This window comes from Acanthopagrus latus, chromosome 20 (genome assembly GCF_904848185.1).
Source record: "Acanthopagrus latus isolate v.2019 chromosome 20, fAcaLat1.1, whole genome shotgun sequence".
Lineage (NCBI taxonomy): Eukaryota > Metazoa > Chordata > Actinopteri > Spariformes > Sparidae > Acanthopagrus > Acanthopagrus latus.
In genome coordinates, this window is record NC_051058.1 from 17,225,687 (window position 1) to 17,247,726 (window position 22,040).

At 42.0% G+C, this 22,040-nt stretch overlaps 2 protein-coding genes across 3 annotated transcripts in view; one reads left to right on the forward strand and one right to left on the reverse strand.

The window, feature by feature from the left end:
- Window positions 1-654: 654 nt before the first annotated feature.
- On the reverse strand, window positions 655-5,764 carry kcng3 (potassium voltage-gated channel, subfamily G, member 3). The gene is made up of 2 exons (XM_037082600.1): window positions 4,260-5,764; window positions 655-2,956 (listed from the first exon to the last, which is right to left on the reverse strand). The coding sequence occupies exons 1-2, from the start codon at window positions 4,886-4,888 to the stop codon at window positions 2,311-2,313; spliced, it is 1,275 nt and encodes a 424-aa protein (XP_036938495.1). The 5' UTR covers window positions 4,889-5,764; the 3' UTR covers window positions 655-2,310.
- Window positions 5,765-7,104: 1,340 nt separating this feature from the next.
- The window catches only part of mta3 (metastasis associated 1 family, member 3), a 30,470-nt gene continuing 15,534 nt past the window's right edge, over window positions 7,105-22,040 (forward strand). Inside the window, exons 1-9 of one of the 2 annotated variants that reach the window (XM_037081796.1) lie at window positions 7,105-7,421; window positions 9,855-9,922; window positions 11,059-11,152; window positions 16,414-16,540; window positions 16,680-16,743; window positions 17,844-17,961; window positions 18,643-18,745; window positions 20,091-20,190; window positions 20,282-20,470. In XM_037081796.1, the coding sequence (XP_036937691.1) occupies window positions 7,394-7,421; window positions 9,855-9,922; window positions 11,059-11,152; window positions 16,414-16,540; window positions 16,680-16,743; window positions 17,844-17,961; window positions 18,643-18,745; window positions 20,091-20,190; window positions 20,282-20,470 (891 nt within the window). In that variant the 5' untranslated portion in view covers window positions 7,105-7,393. Of the gene's footprint in view, window positions 7,422-7,766; window positions 7,795-9,854; window positions 9,923-11,058; window positions 11,153-16,413; window positions 16,541-16,679; window positions 16,744-17,843; window positions 17,962-18,642; window positions 18,746-20,090; window positions 20,191-20,281; window positions 20,471-22,040 lie in introns of those variants that run through there. The other variant, XM_037081795.1, reaches the window with a different exon arrangement.

Genomic DNA, 22,040 nt, shown 5'->3' on the forward strand with positions numbered 1-22,040 from the left:
CTGTTTGGTGACATACTGTGTGTTTCACTACCAGGTTTAGAGAAATGTCTCCAAGATGTGCGTTGACATCTCTGAATTAATTTAAGCCTTTACTAGTCGTATCAAACAGTGATGTAAGCTACAACATGGTTGAATGCTAACGTTAGCTGATGTCTAATAGAAGCTTACTGGTAGTCAAACCTTTTACCTCGAAATATGATCAAGTAAACTTAAATCAGGAAGCTGTGAACTGACAACAAATTGCCAAATTGCCGACATTCATATGAGTACGACATGTGCGCTAACATGGTGGCTGATGCCTTCTCAGGCCTGTGAGAGCTGACCAATAAGAGCAGACTGGCGATGGGACAAGGGGCTTTAAAGAGACAGGCACTATATTATACTTACACAGATTATACAGAATGATGTGTTTTCAAAGCATTAAAGCATGGAACATTTTTTGGGAGACACCTAAAATAAAAGCGTAAACCTGAAATTCATTAAGGAGGTTATGTTAGGTCAGGAGAAAGTATTGTGAAAAAAAAAAAAAAAAAACTTAAGATCAATATTCCTACACAGTGAGAACAGAAGATGGAATCTAACAGTTAAATGTTTTAACATTTAATGGTAGTGGAGTTTGATTTGTAATGAGTCATTATAACACATTCAAAGACATTTTGCTCGGAGTAATTTTATTATAAAAGCTCAGACATTGATCACATTAATTACAAGTTCCTAGTCTACTAATGAAAAAGTTTTCTGATTGATGGTTTCAATCAGGCCCGGCCAGAATTCACTGGGCCATAAGCAATGCTACGAGTTGGGGAATTATGAGCTGAGGGGAGGGTGATAAAATATGGATTATCTTTCACTTTTTTGGTTGACTACTTAAAAAGCACATTGCTAACACAACAACAAGGATACTGAGATATGTACTGTCTACAATACATACTAAACTCATACAAGGCTGCGAGGTGTATGAGGAGATAACAAATGTGGGGACAGACAGATAATGAGCAGACTCGTTAATTATTTAATTTCCTTTGCAAAAGAAGAGCAAGGACTCAGCATGTGTGTGTATGTGTGTGTAAAGGAAGATGGTTGATGGCAACAGGAGGAAGAGGAGAGGAGATGCAGAGAAAGACTGTTGTGTGGGAGAGGTGTTGACTTGTTTGTTTGGATCATGTGTCTCCTCAACAAATCATATCATCTTGGCAGCCCATGGACAAGGCAGACATGTCTGAATCGTGAATGTCAGAGCCGTCATCTGTGACATCCACTACTTTTCTTTTTTTTTTTTTGTCTCTTTTGCTTTTCAGGAATTTCAGCTATACGAGAGGTAATTTCGACCAAGAATTTCAGAACAAAAAAAAAAAACAAAAAAAAAACGCTGCCTTCCAAGCCAGGAGATGTGTATGCGCGCATGTGGCCTATTTGTGTGCACAACAATCAGCCACCGACGTGATTGACGTGTTGGAGGATGTGGTTGCCTTGGAGACGCAGAAATACAAAATGCCTTGCATTCTGGCGCAAATGGAGAAGCAGAACGCACGCTTCATCTTCATCTATTCAGTCCTCGTGTGCAGGCTCGCTCCACGCTCTGCCATTGCTGTCATTTTTGTCCCACAATCTTTAATTCTCCACTTCACGCTGCGTCTCCTGTGTCATATCTGTCTACCTTTTATTTGTCTGACACCTCGTATTCCTCGGTGACCTGTCTCCATATTTCATTATCCTTGGCTTAAGCCCCTCCTGCACACCAACAGCCCCCCCGGCACCCACTTGTTCACTCCTTTTTCTCTGTTTCACAGGTTTAACAGAATGCATCTAGGTCACACATCAATCTTGTGTAACTTGTACCATCTGGGTGCAAGGCTTAGACAAAGTGAAAGGCTGACAGCCAGACAAACACACACGCAGACTCGCACACACAGAGCATTCGATGTATCACACAAAAAAAGAAAAAGCAGCTGTCTCTGCCAATGTTGTAACCATGGGGATACAGTGTAAACAGAAGCCACTGGTTAGACTGCGCCTGTGCGTGTTTAATAAATAATTATTTGTGTATTTTCTATTCTTCTGCCCATGCAGAGCATGCTGGTTTGAAGACTGATCATCAGCACAACAGGCAGGAACTGGAGCGACCAAATAAAATCAGGTGCAGCTCAGGCAGGAAACAGGGCACGGCACAGAGTTGACCATTATTTCACAGAGCGATCAGCAGAGCCACTGGTTTGTCGAGTTTCTTTCTGGTGGAGGCTCATTATTTCACAATGGGAGCAGCGGGTCCACTGGTTTGTTGAGTTTTTGTCTGGAGCCATGAATGCCTGTTCACTTCAGTATATCCGGCGCTAGGCTGCGTGCACACCTGGCAGAGCGCAGCTTGAGTTCGTGGTAGCACTGTACAAAACTGTGGTAGATGAACGTGATGGGCAGTGCCAGGAGAACGATGCCACTCACCACGCACATTCCCCCGAGCACCCGTCCCCCGACTGTCACAGGATACACATCCCCGTACCCCACCGTCGTCATGGAAATAATGACCCACCAGGCTGCAGCCGGGATGCTGGCGTAATCCGGGTTCTGCGTCCCCAAATCCAATCCGTGCTCCAGCAGCTGGGCCAGGGCACTGTATATCGCCATGGCAACGCAGACAAACACCATCAGCATGACCATCTCCCGGTAGCAGCGTGTGAGCGTCAGCCCCAGTGTCTGCAGGCCCAGGAAGTGTCTGGCGAGCTTCATGAGCCAGAACACCCGCATCATCCTCAGCACCCGCAGGATCACCCCGGCAACCCCGAGGCCGGCACCTGGCATCCCTGCACGGGCCAACGCCATGGTGACATAGTAGGGGGTGATGGCAATCACGTCGATGATGTTGAGGGGCCGGCGGAGGAAGTCCCACTTGTTTCTGGCCACCAGAAAGCGCACGACGCACTCTGCTGTGAACCAGCCGATACACACAGCCTCAACTATCCTGCAGAGCAGAGAGCAGAGCAGAAAAAAATTGGAGTGTAAACAGGAAATGTCAGAGGAGCTACACAGAGATATGGACGATATGAGGCTGATATAAATTATGGAAAATAAGGAAGACATCTGGGTTGAGACGAGTAAACAAAGACAGGAGGAGAGAAGATTGGAAAATTGCAGGGAGGCTGCACAGAAGAGGGGGGGGGCTTCACAACCGCCATAGAAAGTGTGACACAACAGCCCCATTACCCCATTGATTAGCACAGCAAAGGCAATCAAAGTGAATTAGAGAGAGCTGGTGCTTGTATTTGGAGCAACGGTGCTGAGCGAAAGAACTCGGAGCCAAAAGGATAACTGCATCAGCACAATTACACCAAACCAAATTACAAAATCTGAGAGCATGCGAGAGAATCGTGTCATCCACAGGCATGAAACCAAATTGGAATCCTCTTGACCCCGAGCATAAACTACACTATTCGTCGATTACCTAACCACTGCAACCGATCCAAAACTATGTCCAGCCCGAGTGAACATAACCTAGCCTTATATAGAGAAAGGCCGCCTCAGGGTTCTTACAGAGGACAGACTGCGGCCAAAATAATGTGGAAAGAGAGGTGCACTTTTTCATCCCAGAGCCAAAATAGCTGACTCAGACAGGAGGTGATTCCCGTAAGTGTCTTAAATCATTTCTTTGTTTGCTTACACTAATACGTAATCCCTCAGTACACTTTCTTCTATCAATTTATTACCTGCTGGAACATCGTGCATCATCAGGCATTTATCTGGCATGTTTGTCTCCCTTGTGTACCATGCAGTGTAAACTAACAGCGCCAATAAAGATATTCAAATGAACAGTGAAGAGGAGGACGAGGGGGAGGAGGGGGAAGAGGCTCGGGGAGGAAGAGTGGGCTTTTCTGTTTAATAATTAACACTACACTTCTTGTAGAAGCTATGGATTGGTTATTGATTGGCTTCCTTGTGAGCTTCCCTGACATGTGAGGGCAGTAATGTTTACTGTGCTGCCTCAAACTTGTCACTGCCGTATTGACTTCCAATCACTAAACACAAGGACAAAGTCCCCATGTCTGTTTTCTGTTTTTAACAAAGCAAACTGTTACAGAGTAAACAGCTGATTCTTGGTGCATCTTCTGGGTTATAAACAAGTGTGACCGCTGCCTTGAACGAATCATTGCGCGCGTTTGAGATTATTTATGGCACTAACTTATCTTTCTCATAAACACACATCTGACTTTTACGCACCAGTCTGCGCCCCTCTATTCCTCTAAACTTCCTCGCCCCTTCTCGCCTACCTGTGTTCCTCCACAGTGGTCTTCTTGGCCGTGTCCCAGTCCGGCAGGGTGCTGGCACACAACATGATCATAGAGACGATAACAAAGATCACGGACACAGAAGCCAGAAGCTGCGCCCCGACCGAGGAGTTGGGTTCCTCGAACGCCATGCGCATCTTCTCGAGCCATTTGGCGCGACCCGTGAGCTCAGTCCGTGGCACCGGATCGCCCGGGCTGTGGGGCTCATCCCCCGACACTTTCATCTCATCCTCGGACAGAGTGTCCAGTCCGATCTCGGACATCCTGTCGTCCAAACGCTTCTGGCAGCAAGAGTCCAAGTGCGCGCTCTCCAGCCCCCAGTAGAGCATCTCCGTGTAGAAGGACAGCTCACACACTCCGGGGACGAAGCGGAGTTTGCCGGAGCGCACGTACAGCATGATGAACACGAAAGCCTGAGCGTGGCGGTCGAAGAAGAACTCATTCCGGTCCCGGTCGTAGTCGTCGCACAGTTCAAGGACCTCTTTCTCGGTTGCGCAGGCATGCAGGCGGCTGACGCGCCGGAGAGGGAAATCCCTGATCACCTCACGGGTGAAGGCGTACCGGGTCCCCCCCACGTTGAGCACACAGATGCTCTTCCCGAACTTCATCATGGCAACCTGTAACCAGACTACAACTCCTCTCCAGCGTCCACTCCCCCTTCCATAACAGGAGCTTTTTGGGCACTTGCGGGGCCACAGTCCCCTCTTGTCCCCCGGGGCGTGGCTCTCTCTGAGTGGAGGTGGCACTGCGCTGAGCTCCGTGGCTGATGGAAACTCTTCCCTCTGTCCCTCACTCCTCTCCTTCTCCCTCTGTAGCCTGTGGAGGAGACTCTCCCACCCCAGCCAGCGGAGCCAATCCCATCAATGATGTCACATGCGCGCGCGCATGGACACATGCACAGAGAGAGGAAAATCGCACAGAGAGACATGCACTCACATCCAGCTGTAAAACAATCCTCAGATATCTGCTTTATATTGATATTCCAACATATTTGTAGTGTTTTACTGTTACTGAATCATATTCTTGTGGTTGATGTTGCTGATGTTGTGTAACAAATATGTATTGATCTGTAACAAGTGAGCTTGTTTCATACTGTAGTGATCATTTTGTCAACAGAGATGTTTTTTCTGCAAATTTAAATTCAATTAGAGCTAACTCTGGCACTTGCACTCAACAGACAGGCAAATAAATAGATAAACAAACATAAACAAAATCATTGTTATTTGACAGATCCTGGACTTTAACATGGGATATATAAGGATTTGCCACTGGAATGAATTCATACTCCAAACATTGAGTGGTGTAGCCATGATGTATTTCTGTAGTCTAACCCAGATGTTAGCATCGCCCTGGTTCTCTCCACAAAAAACCTGCGAGATCTTCGAACTGGATTTGTGAATTTTGCTCAAAATAAGCTCTGTGGCAAACAAAACTTTGGGGCATCACGTTTTGTTCAGTAAGATATTGTAATCAGAGATAAACGCTACTTTTGTGAATTACTAACATCAGCTGTATGCAGACCACAATGCTTAAACGTCACTACCACGAAGTGTCTTACTACACATGTTTCCTGTAAATTGATCAACCTACAAGTTGTAAAGTTAAAGTTAGAATTGTTTGTGACTCAAGTCGGCCTGTATTTTGATTTACAAAGCAGCTGGTCAGCATACTGACTTCAGTAGATGGCGAGGTCACGCCACTTCCTGTTTCCTCTCACTGGATCTCCTTTCAGAAAAACAAGATTTTTTCTCAACTTAAGTTGCAGTTTTTTAGAAAACGAATGAAATATAAGACTGTGAAAACTGTTGTTTGAACCTTCACCAAGCTCGTAACTTAAACATTATAGAGCTGCTCCTGTATATTATAAACTACCCTTTCATATCACTGCAGTTGGTGTCGACTGAGGAGTTTCACCCAAAACTAGATGGTAGTTCACTTTAATTACAACAAACAGCAACTTTTTGACCTTTTAAACTCACAAACACCACAGTGTAATTCATTACAAACACTATCTTTCATACATATGGTCCCATGAGGTTCACCAGAAGGCTCTCTATAGACGTCTTTGACATGGGGATGCAAATTTTAAGCAATTATTTGCTTGATGGTCGCCTTCCTCAACAAACCTTTATCAGTTAATCATTAATTATATGTGAAATATGTTGGATTTCTATCCATTAGATAACTGTTTTAAACACTGACATGATCTATCTTTGACGGAAAATCAGAATAGGCTGCATTAGGAGTTAAGTAAACACCAAGTTACTTAATAATGAAGTAAATAGCATGAAAAACGACTTGATTTTTTATTATAGAGCTCCTGTTTGCTGCTCTTCAGCAACTGGCACAACAAAATCCAAGCCAGACTGGCTAAATGGATTAAATGTAATAATATCAGCTTGTATAGATTGTCTAACAAATTACTTTTATTTCAAATAAATAAATAACCTCATACCAATATTTTTGTATTTTATTTTGACATACCTAAAGCAAGTATTTGTAATTGTTGCAAGTGTCGATTAATAGTTCATCCTTAACATCCCTACTTTGACGTCACTACTTTTTTTTTGCACCTTTAAATATTAAGCTTGATGAGTTTATGTTAAGTATTATAACAGTGACATTCCTAATGTTGGCCTGATAATGTGAATTTAAAAAATAAAAATACATAAATAGTACCGAACATTCGCTTACTAAACATGCGACAGTGGTTTTAAAGCGGAATGTAAAATATTCTCAGGTTATGTGTTTTAGAGGTAAAGGTGTGTGTGTGCGCGCGCCAGACCGGAGTGCACGTGCCTGTGTTTTGCGCGTGCGCGCCCCTCAACGTCACCAGTCGGTGGTTTTTCGGGTTGATCCGACTTCTTTTGGCTGCCGTGAGTTCACTGTATTGTAAAGGGAACAGTGAATCCGCGGAGGAGGAGGGGGGGGCTGATTCTGCCACAAAAATCTCCCGATTGGCCTCACACATCCGGAGTCTCGACGATCCTAATTTATCGCACCTTACACCTTTTTTTTATATATATATATACGAGAAACTGAAGTTTTATCGCTTTTATTAATTTATTCTATTCCTCTTAGTTTATGGTTTACGTTAACACTCCGGGAGGGCAGAAATGGCGGCCAACATGTACCGGGTCGGAGGTATGTATGTCAATGTGGATCTTTTTATCAAACAGAAACACCAACACTTTTGCATCCCCCGGGCTGTTATACGGCGTTAATGTTGTCGCTTGGCGTCTAATGGTGAGATACGGCTGTGCTACAGTCGCGGGGATGCGTTAAGTTGGAGCGGGAAGGTGAGCATTTCTAAATATTTGGGATTCAAAATGGGTCAGGCCTCGCGTTCTGTCGTGGCCACAGCAGCTAGCCGCCAGCTTGCTACATCGCTAGCTTACAATGTAAACATTTTACAAATGTCGGAACCTCTGTTGGGCTCTGCTGTTCGGATAATCGGACCCGGAATACGGATGGCTGATAGACCGCGGGAGCTCTCGACCAGACATGTGTTTAAAAGGTTGTTAAAATGTTACCACGGGCTGTCTGAGCCTGCCTTTTGTATTTGCCTCTTCTGGCATGCAGCCATTAGTACGAGTCCTTATTTAGCTAACGTTAGCACCAGCAGTGGCTCCACTCATTACCATTAATGCAGCCGTGGCGCCCGATTTTACACAATGCAAGGAGTGTTTCTCACAGTCCTTTTGTAACATTAGACGCTGGTTATTGTCACACCGTTCACCTAACTTCCAACCCGAGCGCGGTTAATTAGCAAAAATTGGCTCCACTGGGCTAGCTAGCTTGTTAGCAGTCTGCTGGAATTCATCAAATTATTGTCTCGATTCGTGGCGTCGTTGCGTCAGGTCGGATTAAACACCGCTGTTTAACACGTCTACGGCTCGGAGCTCGGCTGGCACAGAGGCTTGAAATGTCACAAACATAAACAAGGAGCATCTTCACCCAGGTGACATTATGGACAACAATTTATCAGCATCAGTTTTCGAGCATCAGCTTGTTGTCCATATGGTCACCTCAGCTTGTCCTCCCTGCTGCCTTCAAGTGCTTTTAGTAAACTCCCAACTTCTCCTTCTTGAAACTTGTTGGTGCACTGACATTCTTTATGTTATGATGATTATAATAAATCTCACATGAGATTACTGTGAGTACTGTTGTAGTGTAGCATCTTAATACACATGTGCAACAATTTAAAGGGAGGAATATACATGTTAAGCTTGGATTTAATTATTACAGCTAAGGGGATACACACACACACACACACACACACACACATATATATATATATATATATATATATATATATATATATATATATATATATATATATGTATATATGTATATGTGTATATGTGTGTATATATATATATATTTGTAGTTTGAATCCAGAGGCAGACACAAGTAGTGTTTATATGCACTGACTGAACGCACCTTAATGTCCCCCCTTTACAACTCTGACATATTTACCTCTTTGCCGAACTGTTTATGTGTCTGAAACATAGTAATTACAATATTACAGACAGCACTTGGAGGAAGCATTTTTCTATGGCCTGATGCTTTCCAGAGCTATTGTACATCAGTCTACATTTACATCTCTTGGGGCCAGGTGAAGTCATGTAGTGCTTATGCTGATATTTTTTTTTGTTTATGAGCAGTGGAAAAATTTATGATGGAAACATACCCCTGTCCTCAACTTTATTTACGTTAGAAAATCATAACAGTATGGTGACGGGCTCACAGGCCGTGAGAAGTCTTTCAGCACACTTCCAGGAAAATCGCTTTCGCCCTGTTGCCCCGTTTGAAATTCTCTGTGGTGGTTGCTCGTTACAATTGTTCAGTTTTGTTAGTGGTCTTCTTGTCTGTTTTTTAAACCTGATCCTCTAGATGTAGCAAGGCTGATAGATCGGGTTATTTCTTCACATTTACATAGATAAACATGCCTCTAGTGTTGGCTCTGCTGCAGCGGCAAACCGCTAGTTTTCAGTGTTACATATGTTATGTTACTCAGCCAGTTTCCAGTTCCTCAACGTTTTACTGGTTTCAGTAAGTGTATATATATGTACATGTATGTGCATTTCCTGGTTCCTTTATCAGGCACGATCATTCATTTTCCCGCTAGATGTTGCACATTTAGGGATATTGTAATGCTGTCTTTGGACAGAGATGATCTCAACTTCATGCTTATTATTGAGGCCAGTTAGTGGTGGACTGCATTATATTGAATTGTTTTCTCATGTTTTTCTCCCTCCACATGCAGAAACCAGTTTGGCAAAAGGTTAAAAGCACTTCAACGTCACAGTTCAATACCACTGCAAACACATCCTCAATACTAAACACACAGTTAAATTGGTGTCAATTAAATCTGAGCAGTAATATTTTTGTAAATGTGTAATTTATGATACAAGTTTTGCTTTGAAAGAAAATTTGAACTGAGAAGGCTTTTCTGAATAGGACTGCATTTGATTTTTCAGGTAATTAAGTTGCGACTGTTATTTTTTTTCTCTCCTGGTCCCACAGCCAATTCAGCAATACAGTGAAGTGACCAGTGTGTGTTTTCTGTTACAGATTATGTTTTCTTTGAGAACTCATCAAGTAACCCTTACCTGATCCGCCGGATAGAAGAACTCAACAAGGTAATGAGGTGTTTACGTGTCGTTTTTTTGTGTGTGACTACTCCTTTTTATGCCTGAAGGTGAATAGCCAGGATTCCTCTCTGTTCCCGTCCCAACCCCCTCTTTGTAATCCTGCGTGCATGCGTGCATTTTGTGATGAAGTGTTTGTAATATGATGGTGCGTGGCAGGTGTTCCATGATCTCCTAACTGCCATTGATTTCGGGACACACCTGTCGGAGTGTATGTGTAGGCGGGGAAGATTATTCTAATGAGCATAGCAGGAGTTCAGATGGCTTAGGACAAAGGCCAGTTTTGAAAAGCGACGTCTTCTCATGTTTTCCTGCTGATGTTTGATCAGTTGTAAAACTGCCTGTCTTGAATTTTTTCCTAGGTGTGTTTGTTAAAAATAGACAAAAACTATGTTTAAATCCTACACAAGCGTCTCTAACAGGCGTGTTCGAAAGGCATTTCCTGTGTTGCATATGCACTAAGATGTTCAGATGAATTCATGTGATTATCAGACTCTGTGGGTGGAAAAGTGTCAGATCAAGCCAGTTATCAGCCTGAGAAAAAAACAACTTATTGCGGCTGTAAATTATAAAACAAAGATTGGAGATGATGTGATTATCCTAAGTGATGAAGTGGGTGGACAAAATAACAGGAACTCCAGGAAACATGATGCAGTGTAAAACAGTCGTCCTGTGACGATTTTGGTGAGGCTGAGAGAGAGAGAGTGGGTGATTCAGCTTGATGGACATGTTTTTGCATGTTGCAATATATCATGCAGTGTTTCTGTTATTTTGTCCATTCACAATATCATTAATTACATCTACTCTTACCTACAACTTCCTTTTGAAAAGCAGCAGAAGTAGTTGGAAACCTTTTTTCTCAAGCCTTGCACACATCCATTCACTCTCCATCAGTCACAGCACTTAATAGTAGATGAGTCTTTAAGCCTGTCGGCATAATTACACAGCAAGACAATCAATCAATCATTCGGTCAAAAGCGCTGCTGCTGCCCTGGTCAGCCTGTCATAGCAGCATAGCTCGACGAGCACTCAAAGGCGCCAGGTCTCCTGGGAAATTAGAGGCTTTTGCAGGGAGGTGTTGCCACCTCTTTCAGTCAACCCGGATCCCTGTACTCTCTTTGTTGCAGACGGCAAGCGGGAATGTGGAGGCCAAGGTGGTTTGTTTCTACAGAAGGAGAGACATCTCCCATAGCCTCATCCAGCTCGCAGACAAACATGCAAGTGAGTAGGAACTTCTGACAGACTTTGTATTTCGTCACTTGTTTCAGTCTCTTAAAGAATTCAGCCTTATAAGAGATGATACAGTTTCCTCAGGATATGTATGTTTATATGCACTTTGCTCAAATGTAGAGCTGAAACAACCAGTTGATTAATTGACTAATGAATCAACAGAAAATGATTTGGTAATAATTTTGGGGCAAGTCACTTTTTAAACATAAATGTGTCTCCAGTTGCTTGTTTTAGCTTTGTGAAATGTGAGAGTTTTTTGCTTTTCCCTGTTGGAAATCATTGTAAATAGATATATATTTGGGTTTTTGGCTGTTGGTCAGGCGTAAGAGGCCATTTGAGCACCACACCGTGAACTCTGGGAAATCGGAGGTATGTCATTTGCTGGCAACACGGTACCTGACAACGTGGTGTGAATTGAGCTCACTAATGGACTTCAGGTAAAAGGTAGCACTCCACGAATTTTACACATTAAGGTGTATTTACAGATTTTTGAAGAGTACCACTGCATATGTAGAAAAGCAGTATAAAGCCTCTTGTGGCTCCAGAGGAAGATGCATGTACTCAGCGGCAAAGTTGCATTGTGGGTAAGGTAGGCACCAGGTTTTGACAAGCAGTCCACTGGTCTAGCATTGCACTCCTTTAACACTTTTCAACTTATTTTGGACAGTTTAAAAGCAAATCATCAAAATTGACACAGCAGATCAATGTTTCTTTTCCATGCATTCTTCTTCCTTTTCAAAACCTGGTGACTGCAGTTACCCACAATGCAATTTAGCTACTGCGAGTCAATTTAGCAGCTTACATGCAGCTTCCTCTGGAGCAACAAAAAGCTTTATGCTACTTTTTTTCTTGCATGCAGTTGTATTCTCCAAGACCTGCAAACACACATTAATGTGTAAAATTGCTGGAGTTTTGTAGTGGATTCATGTAGTTGAGGTCGTGAAACATTTAAAAAAAAGGAATTCTCCAACAATTTGTAAATCATCTAAAGACATTCACATTAGGATTTTTGTACACTAATTTGGTTGAGTTAAAATGTTCCAGCCCTAGAAATTGCAATGATGTTTTTTTTAAATTTTTTTAATTTTTTACAATTTTGTGACCTCCTACAAGTCAAACAACTAATCAAAGAATGTGGGAACTACTTGGCAGATAATGAGAGAAAATGGCCCTTGGGGGGAGTAAATGCAATGCAACAACATTACAGCGCCATTTTGAAACTATATGGTTGTCAGGTGCATTTGGATTTTCTTCATCAATGATGGAAAATGTCAATATGGGTTTTCCTCTTCATGTCAGTCTAGCAGACATTTCCAGCTGTGTTCTTTTACTTAGCGTTTCCTTTGCACATTTTAAATTCACTCTTTGTTTTGTTAGTTTCCTATGTCGAACATTGTGCCAGAGTGCAGCCATTTAATCACATACATAGGTGCTTGGGTGCCATTCATATCTGTATTTCACATTTATTTCTCAATTATTTCTGGAAGGGGAAACTCGAGTGTGAGTATGGCAGTGCGAAAGTGTTTTTATCACAACAGCACCTGTTCTGTGTGGGAAGCCTTTTACCCGTTTCCAGTGATGTTTCACTTGGAATAAAACAAGTTATTGATCATCTTCTGGACATAAAAGAAACATTCCTTCTGCCAAAGTGAACCCGCATCTCTGAAGAGCGTGATTGAGATGATGAGTGAGCAGCTGGAGACCCAGCGATGGTTTTGAAAGTGAACATATGCGACTGAGACTGACAGGAATGTATTGTGTGGCTGAACACTATTCACTCTGTGCCATTTGGAAAACCAGTTTTGCGGATTTGTCTAGACTCTGTCAACATAAAGCAGCCATAAGCACAGAAATGTAAACCACACAATGTGCAGGAACATATGCATTCATCACAGCCAATTCCACAAGCTATTTGGATTCAGTCGTCTCCCAGCTGGTCAGCCGAGGAAACAGAAACAACAATAACATTTAACACTGCCTACCACACTGGAAAGAAAAGGAATTCACACAATTTATGGCTCAGATTGTTTCAAGGGGAAAACAAAACGACAGCCAGTTTACAAAAATGAAACAAAATGTGCAGTTTGTAGGAGTCAAAGCTGAAATGTCTGCACTTATTACCAAACTACCGATCAGCAAGTTGAGCTAAAACAAAAAAGCATCAGTGCATTGCCCTGAATGTGTACCTTTTTTAAATTAGGGTAAAAAATTCAGTTATTCTGGAGCCTTGTTTGCAGAATTTGCATCCATTTTGTCTGTCAAGCTGATTAATCATTGCAGCACAAGATCAAACAACAGCTGAGGGCTTAACATTGGCTCTAAGGAGAGCTAACAGGTTAGGGCTTAATCCTGGAAATACACATTCTCCAACCTCATTGTTAACAAGCGGTGCAGATAGGTTTAGTTTTATTTGCAAATATTTAAAAGTGTCTGCTGACAAAATTGCTGCTGCCTACCCAACACAATAGAAGTGAGGTGAAATGTATTTGTGGCACTAAAATTATCCCGAAGTTAGATTTTATTATAACTAAACATTGCCTGTAACTGCTACCAAGGAAACATACATGTACATATCCACTGACAAAATCTTGAAAAATGTCTGCACCTTGATGTGAAGACAGATTACCAACCGGCTGCTAACGTGACAAATAGGAGTTGGACTTCCTGTAGTTGGCTTCCAGTTGTTTGCTGGTGGAAAGTTTTCAGTGTGAAGCGACGGCAGCGTAAAAAAAAAAAACAGCTTTCAGTTTCATTTAGCTGTCTTTTTATATACAGCAGTCACAGCTCTGATGTATCAAAGGAGAGCAATCAGCAACAAGCCTGCTGTCTGTTGGGTGAAAGTAAGAACGGCCAATAATGTAGAAGTGGAGCTCCGAAATAGAGAGAGACAGCGTTGCACTCCAATCTCAACATAAGGAGAGGCTTTTAAAGATGGTGAACCAGAGACACTGCTCAGTGGAGTGGGCTGCCAAGGGATCACTTTAACTGAAGTGCTTGTTGAAGGGTCGTACAGCTCTGATGTTGTATTTGGGGAGGGGGTGGTACAAAGATGCAGCCGTTCAGAGGTTTTACTTCTGTCACTTTGTGTGATGTGACTAGGGCCACGAATGACCTCAAAGACAAACTGTCCAAATGTTTTTGGCGTTAATTCCCATTTCTCTGATACATCTGCATTTCCATTGTGCCTCCAAAATGACTGTTTATGCATATTTTTATCTTAATCGTGGGTAAACCATCTTAAATAGACAAATCGCCACCTTTCCCATTGGCAGCGGACAAGTTTGCCTCTCTTGTGTTTCCTGCTGTGTTACGTTTGACAGCAGCCTGAAGGCCAGTGAAAATGTAATGGTGATTATTCTTTTACATCCATTTGTGGATTGCCTGCTCAAAACATGCTGTCCAGCACCGATTATCTGGTATTGTGATCAGATTACAGATCTGGTCTGAAGCCTCCTGAAACGCTCACAGACTCATCGGGGCCACCCTCGTTAAAATCAAACATGTTTGAGGTTTAAATTCTGGATGATTATGTCGGTACTTTCCGAGGCAGGCCACAACAACCAATGAGAGAGGCATCGGTAAACATTCTAGCGCTTGAGGCTAATGTTGGCTAGCATACTATTGTTGAGAGAAATGTGCAATCTTACCTCAGGTTCTCACTGAATGATAGAACATCCACACTGACCGTGTTTCCCCTCCAATCCAACAGAGACAAATAGAAAAGTATTTACATGCCAAAATCTTTTATTTCAACGTTTGTCATTGTCTTATGATGGAGAAGGGCAAGACATTTGTTTGTCCAGTGGATGTAAAGTTTCCATCACTGCTGAGAGGAGCTGTAGCCAGCGAACACCCATGAGTACTGTGGAGTCACTGACCCGGGAATGAAAGAGGATTGGACCCTCTCCCACTGAAGACAAAAGACAGATGTTGGTGGGTTATTTGTCCAGTGTGAAGCGGTTTATAACTGAAGGTTTTCTACCCTGCCCTTGGGTGGGGTATGGCCGTTGTTCTGTGATAGAACAACAGTGCACTTTGTGTTCAGACTCATCTTCATGAACAAGTTTGTCTTGAGCATATGCAGACCTTAAGGATTTAACTCTGACGGGGTGCTTCAAGTGCCTCAAACCTGCATTCTTTGTATTGGCTAACGGGGCGACTTCACTGGTTTCGAAAAGAAGTCCAATTCTATGTTGAGGAAAGGGCCAACTTTTTTAATAACCTCAGCAGATAGTCTACCAATGGTCTCAATCTCTAGTTTGAAATCTTCTTCAATACAGCACGATGTTCTGATGTTCAAATCAATGGCTGACGTCATAGTGGGTTTTACACTTGTTTGGAAATGAGTAATTATTCTCGACAGTCACAATGGAAGGTGGCGGTGCAATAGTGTTTTAGTAGTTGGCTGCATGTTCTCAGAGAGTCTCTCTTGGAAGACTTCAGAGTGTCGCACGCAGTTATTCAGATTGAGAATGACAGAAATAGTCGTAGCAGGAATGAAAAAACAGATCTAGACTGAGAAGTTCCAGCCCTGGCTTCTTCTCACCTTCACACAGCGGGCTAATCACACTGTGAGGTGGGCGTGTGATTGTCGGTTTTGGAAAGTTACAGAAAGGTGTGGGAGGAGGGTTTTCCAACGCTTTTTCGACCATCCAACAAGCACTACTGAAGAAGCATACTGGCAACGTAAAGTGTGATTTATATCAGGAAATGGGGAATCTGGGGCTTTTCTAACAGGGATGTGATGCTGCGCCAGTGCCAGCACTGGCTCATGATAAACAACTGGTGTATTAATAAGTAGTTGCCAATGGCAGATGATGTTTATTTATCCAGGTATATGCCTGCACTGTGTGATTTAAAGTGGTTATCTGCCTCTTGGCGCTGTGTGCTGACTCAGCAGCAGCAAACTAATCCAGTATTTATGGATGAAAGCTGTTCTTAAAAATACATTTCTAGTAATAGTCCCGAGCATAATAGCTTGAGTGTCTTTAATGGATGGCAGCAATAGTTTGTGATTGTAGAGCGCCATTTCACCGCCCTGTTTTATATCTGAAGAAGGTGGCATCATGAAATATCGGAAGTCTTTGAGATAAATAGATGAATGAGGGTGAAACCATTTGTGATTTTGACAATCTGACGATGAAGCCACTGTCGTGATTCTGGTGTTATATCTTTGTGACACACAAACTCCATTTTTTTTTTTTTTTATCACCAGTGTTGTGTAATTGTCTCCTCTGTGTGCCTTTTTGCAGAGGAGTTGGAAGAAGAGAAGGAGAGCCCGACAGAGACAGAGCTAACAGAAAAACAGAAACACCAGCTTCGCCACAGAGAGCTCTTCCTCTCCCGGCAGTACGAGAGTCTACCCGCGACACACATCAGGTACTGTACAAAGACACACACACACACACCATCGAGTGCCGGCAGTGCCCATGGACGGTCACTTATCCAGCCATGAAAAGACAAATGCTCACTTCCTGAGTTTTACATGGTGCTTGTTTCTTCCTTCTCTGCCTATTAGGGGGAAGTGCAGTGTCGCATTATTGAATGAGACCGAAGCAGTTCTTTCATACCTTGACAAAGAGGTGAGTCAGAGAGGAAAGCAACTTAGGTATGTCATCTTTTACTGCTGTTTGCCTGCAGCAGACTCTCTTAGCAGGTCAAGTCCGGCTCTTTCAAATGGCAGATGACAAAAACTGAGAGAGATTACTTTCATTGCTGATCAGTCAGCTGGTTATATTTTTTTTAATTTATCTTTTGGTCAGAACATTTTAGCATAATAATGAAAATGTGCAGTATGTAGGTTGTCAAATGGTCCTTGAGAAAGTATTAAATTCAACTTTTCAAGACTTATTGGGCCTTGAGAGTCATAAAGTGGTCTTGAGTCTGAATTTATTGCCACTTACATTTTATCTTATTGGATCTGTCCATCTTTTGAAATTTGTTTTGTAAAAATGACTGAAGCTCTTTAGAGTTGCGCTCCACATTTCTGATGTTAAAAATCTTTAAATGAACTGTTGAACCTCACACTGTCTCTTCACATTAAAATTGCACTTACATGTTGGCAAAGTGTAGATTAACTTAACATCACTCTAAAAACCATATTCCTACATAAAACCTACATCTCCACTGCAACACATTCAGCACATACTACCTACCTTTTTACTCGTCTGCAGTGCTTGAACAAGCAGTTGCAGCATCACCTTTAATTTCCTTCTAAAACTTGACCTTGTTTCTAATTTTAGTATGTTGCTGTTTTACAGATAGTGAAGTAGGATAATTCTGTTAAACAACAGCTGGGAAAACAAGGAAAGTGTTGCTGTTCCAATACATGAACATGAAGACATGTCCAACAATCAGTCTTAGATTTGAAAAGCATTAAATGAGGTATCTGACGCCTGTGGACAGTCTGAACAGCCAGATGATTACTTGTTTTGTCTAACTAACGTCTCAAGACCACAATTATCTATAACTATATCTTTGCAACACAATACATGGTCTTCTTTGAAATAACGTCCACATTTCTTTACATTCTGTTCATAATTTTAGTTGTTTTTTCTAATGTTTTCAACTAGAATTCCTGCACATTGCACCTTTTAAGATTGAAATATGTAACACAGGAGTCTGACATTAGCGCTTGTGTCTTTGAAATATGGAGGCTGATTGGTGTGTTGTTTTTCTTCAGGATACATTCTTCTACTCGCTGGTGTACGACCCGACACAGAAGACCCTCCTGGCCGACAAAGGAGAGATCAGAGTGGGACCGCGCTTTCAGGCAGACGTACCTGAAATGCTACAAGAGGGTCAGTGAGAACTGCACATGATTCGCTCACTGTGATTTATTTAATATGACCTAAAGGCTTTGTTTCCTAGATCGGTGTAGCAACTTCTCTAGCCTCATTATCCAAACATCTAGTGTGTGTGTTTGTGTGATCAGTCTCAAAGAATGACGGTGGGGAAGGGTAGTGGTGAGAATGTTGTTCTCTCCTTATCTCCTTTGTTCTTCTAAAGGAGATAATTACAGCCTTTATGTTCTTGAAGTATAGTATGAAAATAGGAATGTAGTACAAAGTATAATCAGTTAGAGGTTTGGTGTAAAAGCACATGATTAACACTGCTTATTTATAGATTGTCCAGACTTGACATGAAAAATGAACGACATGGTTTTATGACTGACGTGATAAGCCTTATTCACACAAGAAGCAAAAAAAGTGTAAACGGGTATCTACTGCCACTGAGATTTTTTCTTTGGCACCCTGGAGCTGAGCAGTGTAGTTTTATTTTTAAAATTTCTGTCCAGAACCAGCATATCGTACATCAACATTTTAAGATAGTAGCAAAGGGTGTGCAGAGTTTATAGTACCTGCACTACCAGAAAAGTTAATACAGCAGTCTCACAGGTTGATAATTATAATCATGATCATAATATATGATGTTGGCTCGATGTGTAAGCTGGTGTGTGTTTGTGCGTGTGTGTCCTGCAGGTGAGGCAGACGACAGGGACCAGTCCAAGTTAGAAGAGAAGCTGTGGGATCCAGAGTGTCCACTCACCAACAAACAGATAGACCAATTCCTAGTGGTGGCACGGTAAGACCTGTCATCACTGACCTGGACACTGACAATCACCTGACCACATCGACTGAAGAGACATTATCATATAATAGCATGTCATGGGCTTGTTTCCTCCAGTCTGCAGCTGCAACCAATTAGCCTCGCGAACAGACAGATCAAACTTTTCGTATTAAGGTATTAGAGCATTAGAAACCTCACTGGTATCTTTTAATGCCATTATTCTGGAGCTGGGCATCACCACTGATGATTAGATATCGATTCAGTCGGGGATATTTGAGTGAAGATGCCAAGGGAGGACTAATACAAGGAACCCTGGAGTTTGGTGCATTATTAACAATAGTAATGTTTACATCAAAAAGTCAATTGGAGATTTGTGGGTAGCATCTTTCTCTTGAGAAGTTAATTCGATATGATTATAGTTCAGGAATCTAGTCATTAAAAGTGCTGTTGGAAACAAACAAAAGAATAGTGACAGATGTGGGCCCATGTGTTTCAACAAAGGAAAATATGAACAAAATGGAAACTTTGCTGTTTTAAAAAGCTTTGTGAGCATAAGTCAGTAGATTTCTGAGTTTACATGGTGCACCCGAATGCACCATGAAGCCCCTCTACCGTCTCTGAAACTCTGACACAGACAGACAGCAGAGAAAAGAAACTGCATGTCTGTAAGTGACAACAAAATATGGTGGAGAATCTCAGAGTAGTTTTTCATCATGTGACTGTTGTGGCACACACATTTACCCACCAGTGTGGTGGGCAACCTTCAGAGATTGAACCTGCCAAATGGAAAATCAGGTGTTGATTTTGGACCCTGTCACCCATTCAGAGGAAGACATTTATTTGAGGAACGATCTCTGGCTTTATAAAACAAAAGCAGATCATTCAAGTGTATTTGTGTTGGAAAGTGAATTTTTAATTTGTTTTGAACCCAGACCTCATTATTTTCCTGTTTGTGGATTATAATGTGAGCATATTTGCAAAAGTAATAGATTGTTGTTGTTGTTGTTGTTTTTCGAGGAAAAGCTGCAGAGTGAGGCTCATTATTTTCATGTGTTGTTCTACAGAAATTATATGTTGATTTATTTGTTTATATTTCGATAACAATTGCTGAAAATGGCATTTAATATTGATAACAGAAACACAGATTTATGGTTAATGATGCAAATATTCAAATGATAAATTACTATGTTTGATTAATGGGAGGCTCATTTGTGCTGTTTTCTTCTGCTCCCCATGTGTGTGTTTGTGTGTGTGGGGGTGATTTGCTAAAAACAATTAACAAAAAACAATGAGCCCGTACTGTGTGATTTATATGTATTGTGTATGGCTGTTTATGTGTGTGTTCGCGTGTATTTTTCAGGGCGGTTGGGACCTTTGCTCGAGCGTTGGACTGCAGCAGTTCAGTCAGACAGCCGAGCTTACACATGAGTGCAGCTGCAGCCTCGCGAGATATCACACTGGTGAGTTGGACACACACTCGCACACCCTGCAGCACCTGGTTGTAACATAAATGATTAGATCATAACCCGTGTCTGTGTCCGTTGGCTGCAGTTCCATGCGATGGACACGCTGCATCGTCATAATTACGACCTGTCCAGTGCGCTGAGTGTACTGGTTCCCGCGGGTGGCCCGGTGCTCTGCAGGGATGAGATGGAGGAGTGGAGCGCCTCGGAAGCGGCCATGTTTGAAGAGGCACTAGAGAAATACGGAAAAGACTTCAATGACATCCGACAAGACTTTGTAAGTGTGTTCTAACTAACTGTGCTCACACTCTGGCCTGACTCTGACTGACACCAGCTGCAACAGAAAACTGCCGTAGGTGTTTGAGCGATAAAAATATTTTAGAATTGATATTCAGGTTTGTATAAACGCCTGTTCAGATCAAAGATTCATGACAAGATTAGTTGAAACCTGCAACTTCTTGCCTTGTGCCAGTCTGCAACACTTCTGCAAAACATTCCAATACACACCAACGTGACTAGACGAGACATTTTTCCTGCTACCACTCTTTGTAATTCTGTGCGTCTGCTCGTCCAACCAGCTGACAGTTTGTAACTGACTTATTTGGCTGACTTGGTGCGAGGGGCTGACTGCGTTGCGTGAATTTAAATCTGTCCACTTCACTTACTATTGATTTTAACAACAGGAGAGAGAGAGAGGGAGGGAGATAACCTGATGAAAGTCTGAGTACAGAAACTTTGTTATTAAGATTAATTGTAAGGGAAGTGAATAGTGTGGAAAAGCTAAGTGCTGAGTCAGGTCAGTTCATATTTCTACAACTTCCTCCTGCAGCTTTCTAAACCAGTTTCGTCTAGTCACAAATCTTTGGTCTGAACTGGGATTTGTGATATTTAGCAATGTTGTCCACCGTGAATCTACCCACCAAAGCAAGTTATAGGGAGCTTAAGAGTAAAAAAAAAAAAAAGGCTACAACTACTATTTTCCTTTTTGATTCATCTTTTCATTATTTTCAAGATCAGTTATTAAGTTTTATACAATTTGAAAAATTCTGCTCAGTTTCCCAGAGCCCAATGTGACGTCTTCAGATTGCCTTGTTTGTCCGTCTAACAGTCCGGAGTACAAAGACTCTTTCCACATAGCCATTTACCGTCATTAATGACAAAGAAACGCAGCACACCGTTTAATTTAAGTGTTCAGAGTTTTACTTGAAAAATAACTAAAACAGATAATAAATCATCAAAATAGGAGGCAACTAATTTCCTTTTTAATCGACTTAACGATTACTTGACTCATCGTTCCTGCTCTAATGAAAAATTCTCCTTTTGTAGGCTTGTAATGTGGCTGTTCAGAAGTGGTTGTATTAAAACTTTATCAATTCACTCGTCCAGCACAATTCACTTCACAGCTGGATGTTTGTTCGTGTTTGTCAACTCTGCATCTGTATTGTGTGTTTGGCAGTATTTAGGTGGAAAATCTGGATGTTTCAAACTTCCTTCACAGACTGATGGACGGTGGAAGATTTATTATGCTGCAGATGTGATTTGAGGAGTTTCTTTGGGATGTGTTGGTATTTCTTCCTCCTCAGTGAAAACTTGGGACTCCCTCATGCTGCATGAATTCACGCTGATCACACACACACTGTTCTGTGAAGGACAAAATTACCAAGTTTTAACAGCTGCCTTTCAAGCCTACAGGGGATGACTATTTGATACTATTGAACTTTCCTTCCCACCAGCTACCACTTCTGTACAATAAAGGCAGGATATGGGTGTATGCAGTGGCACCAGGTGCTCATGAATACTTATTAAATGTGTGAATCACTGTGCGTGTGTGTTTGTGAGAGAGAGTA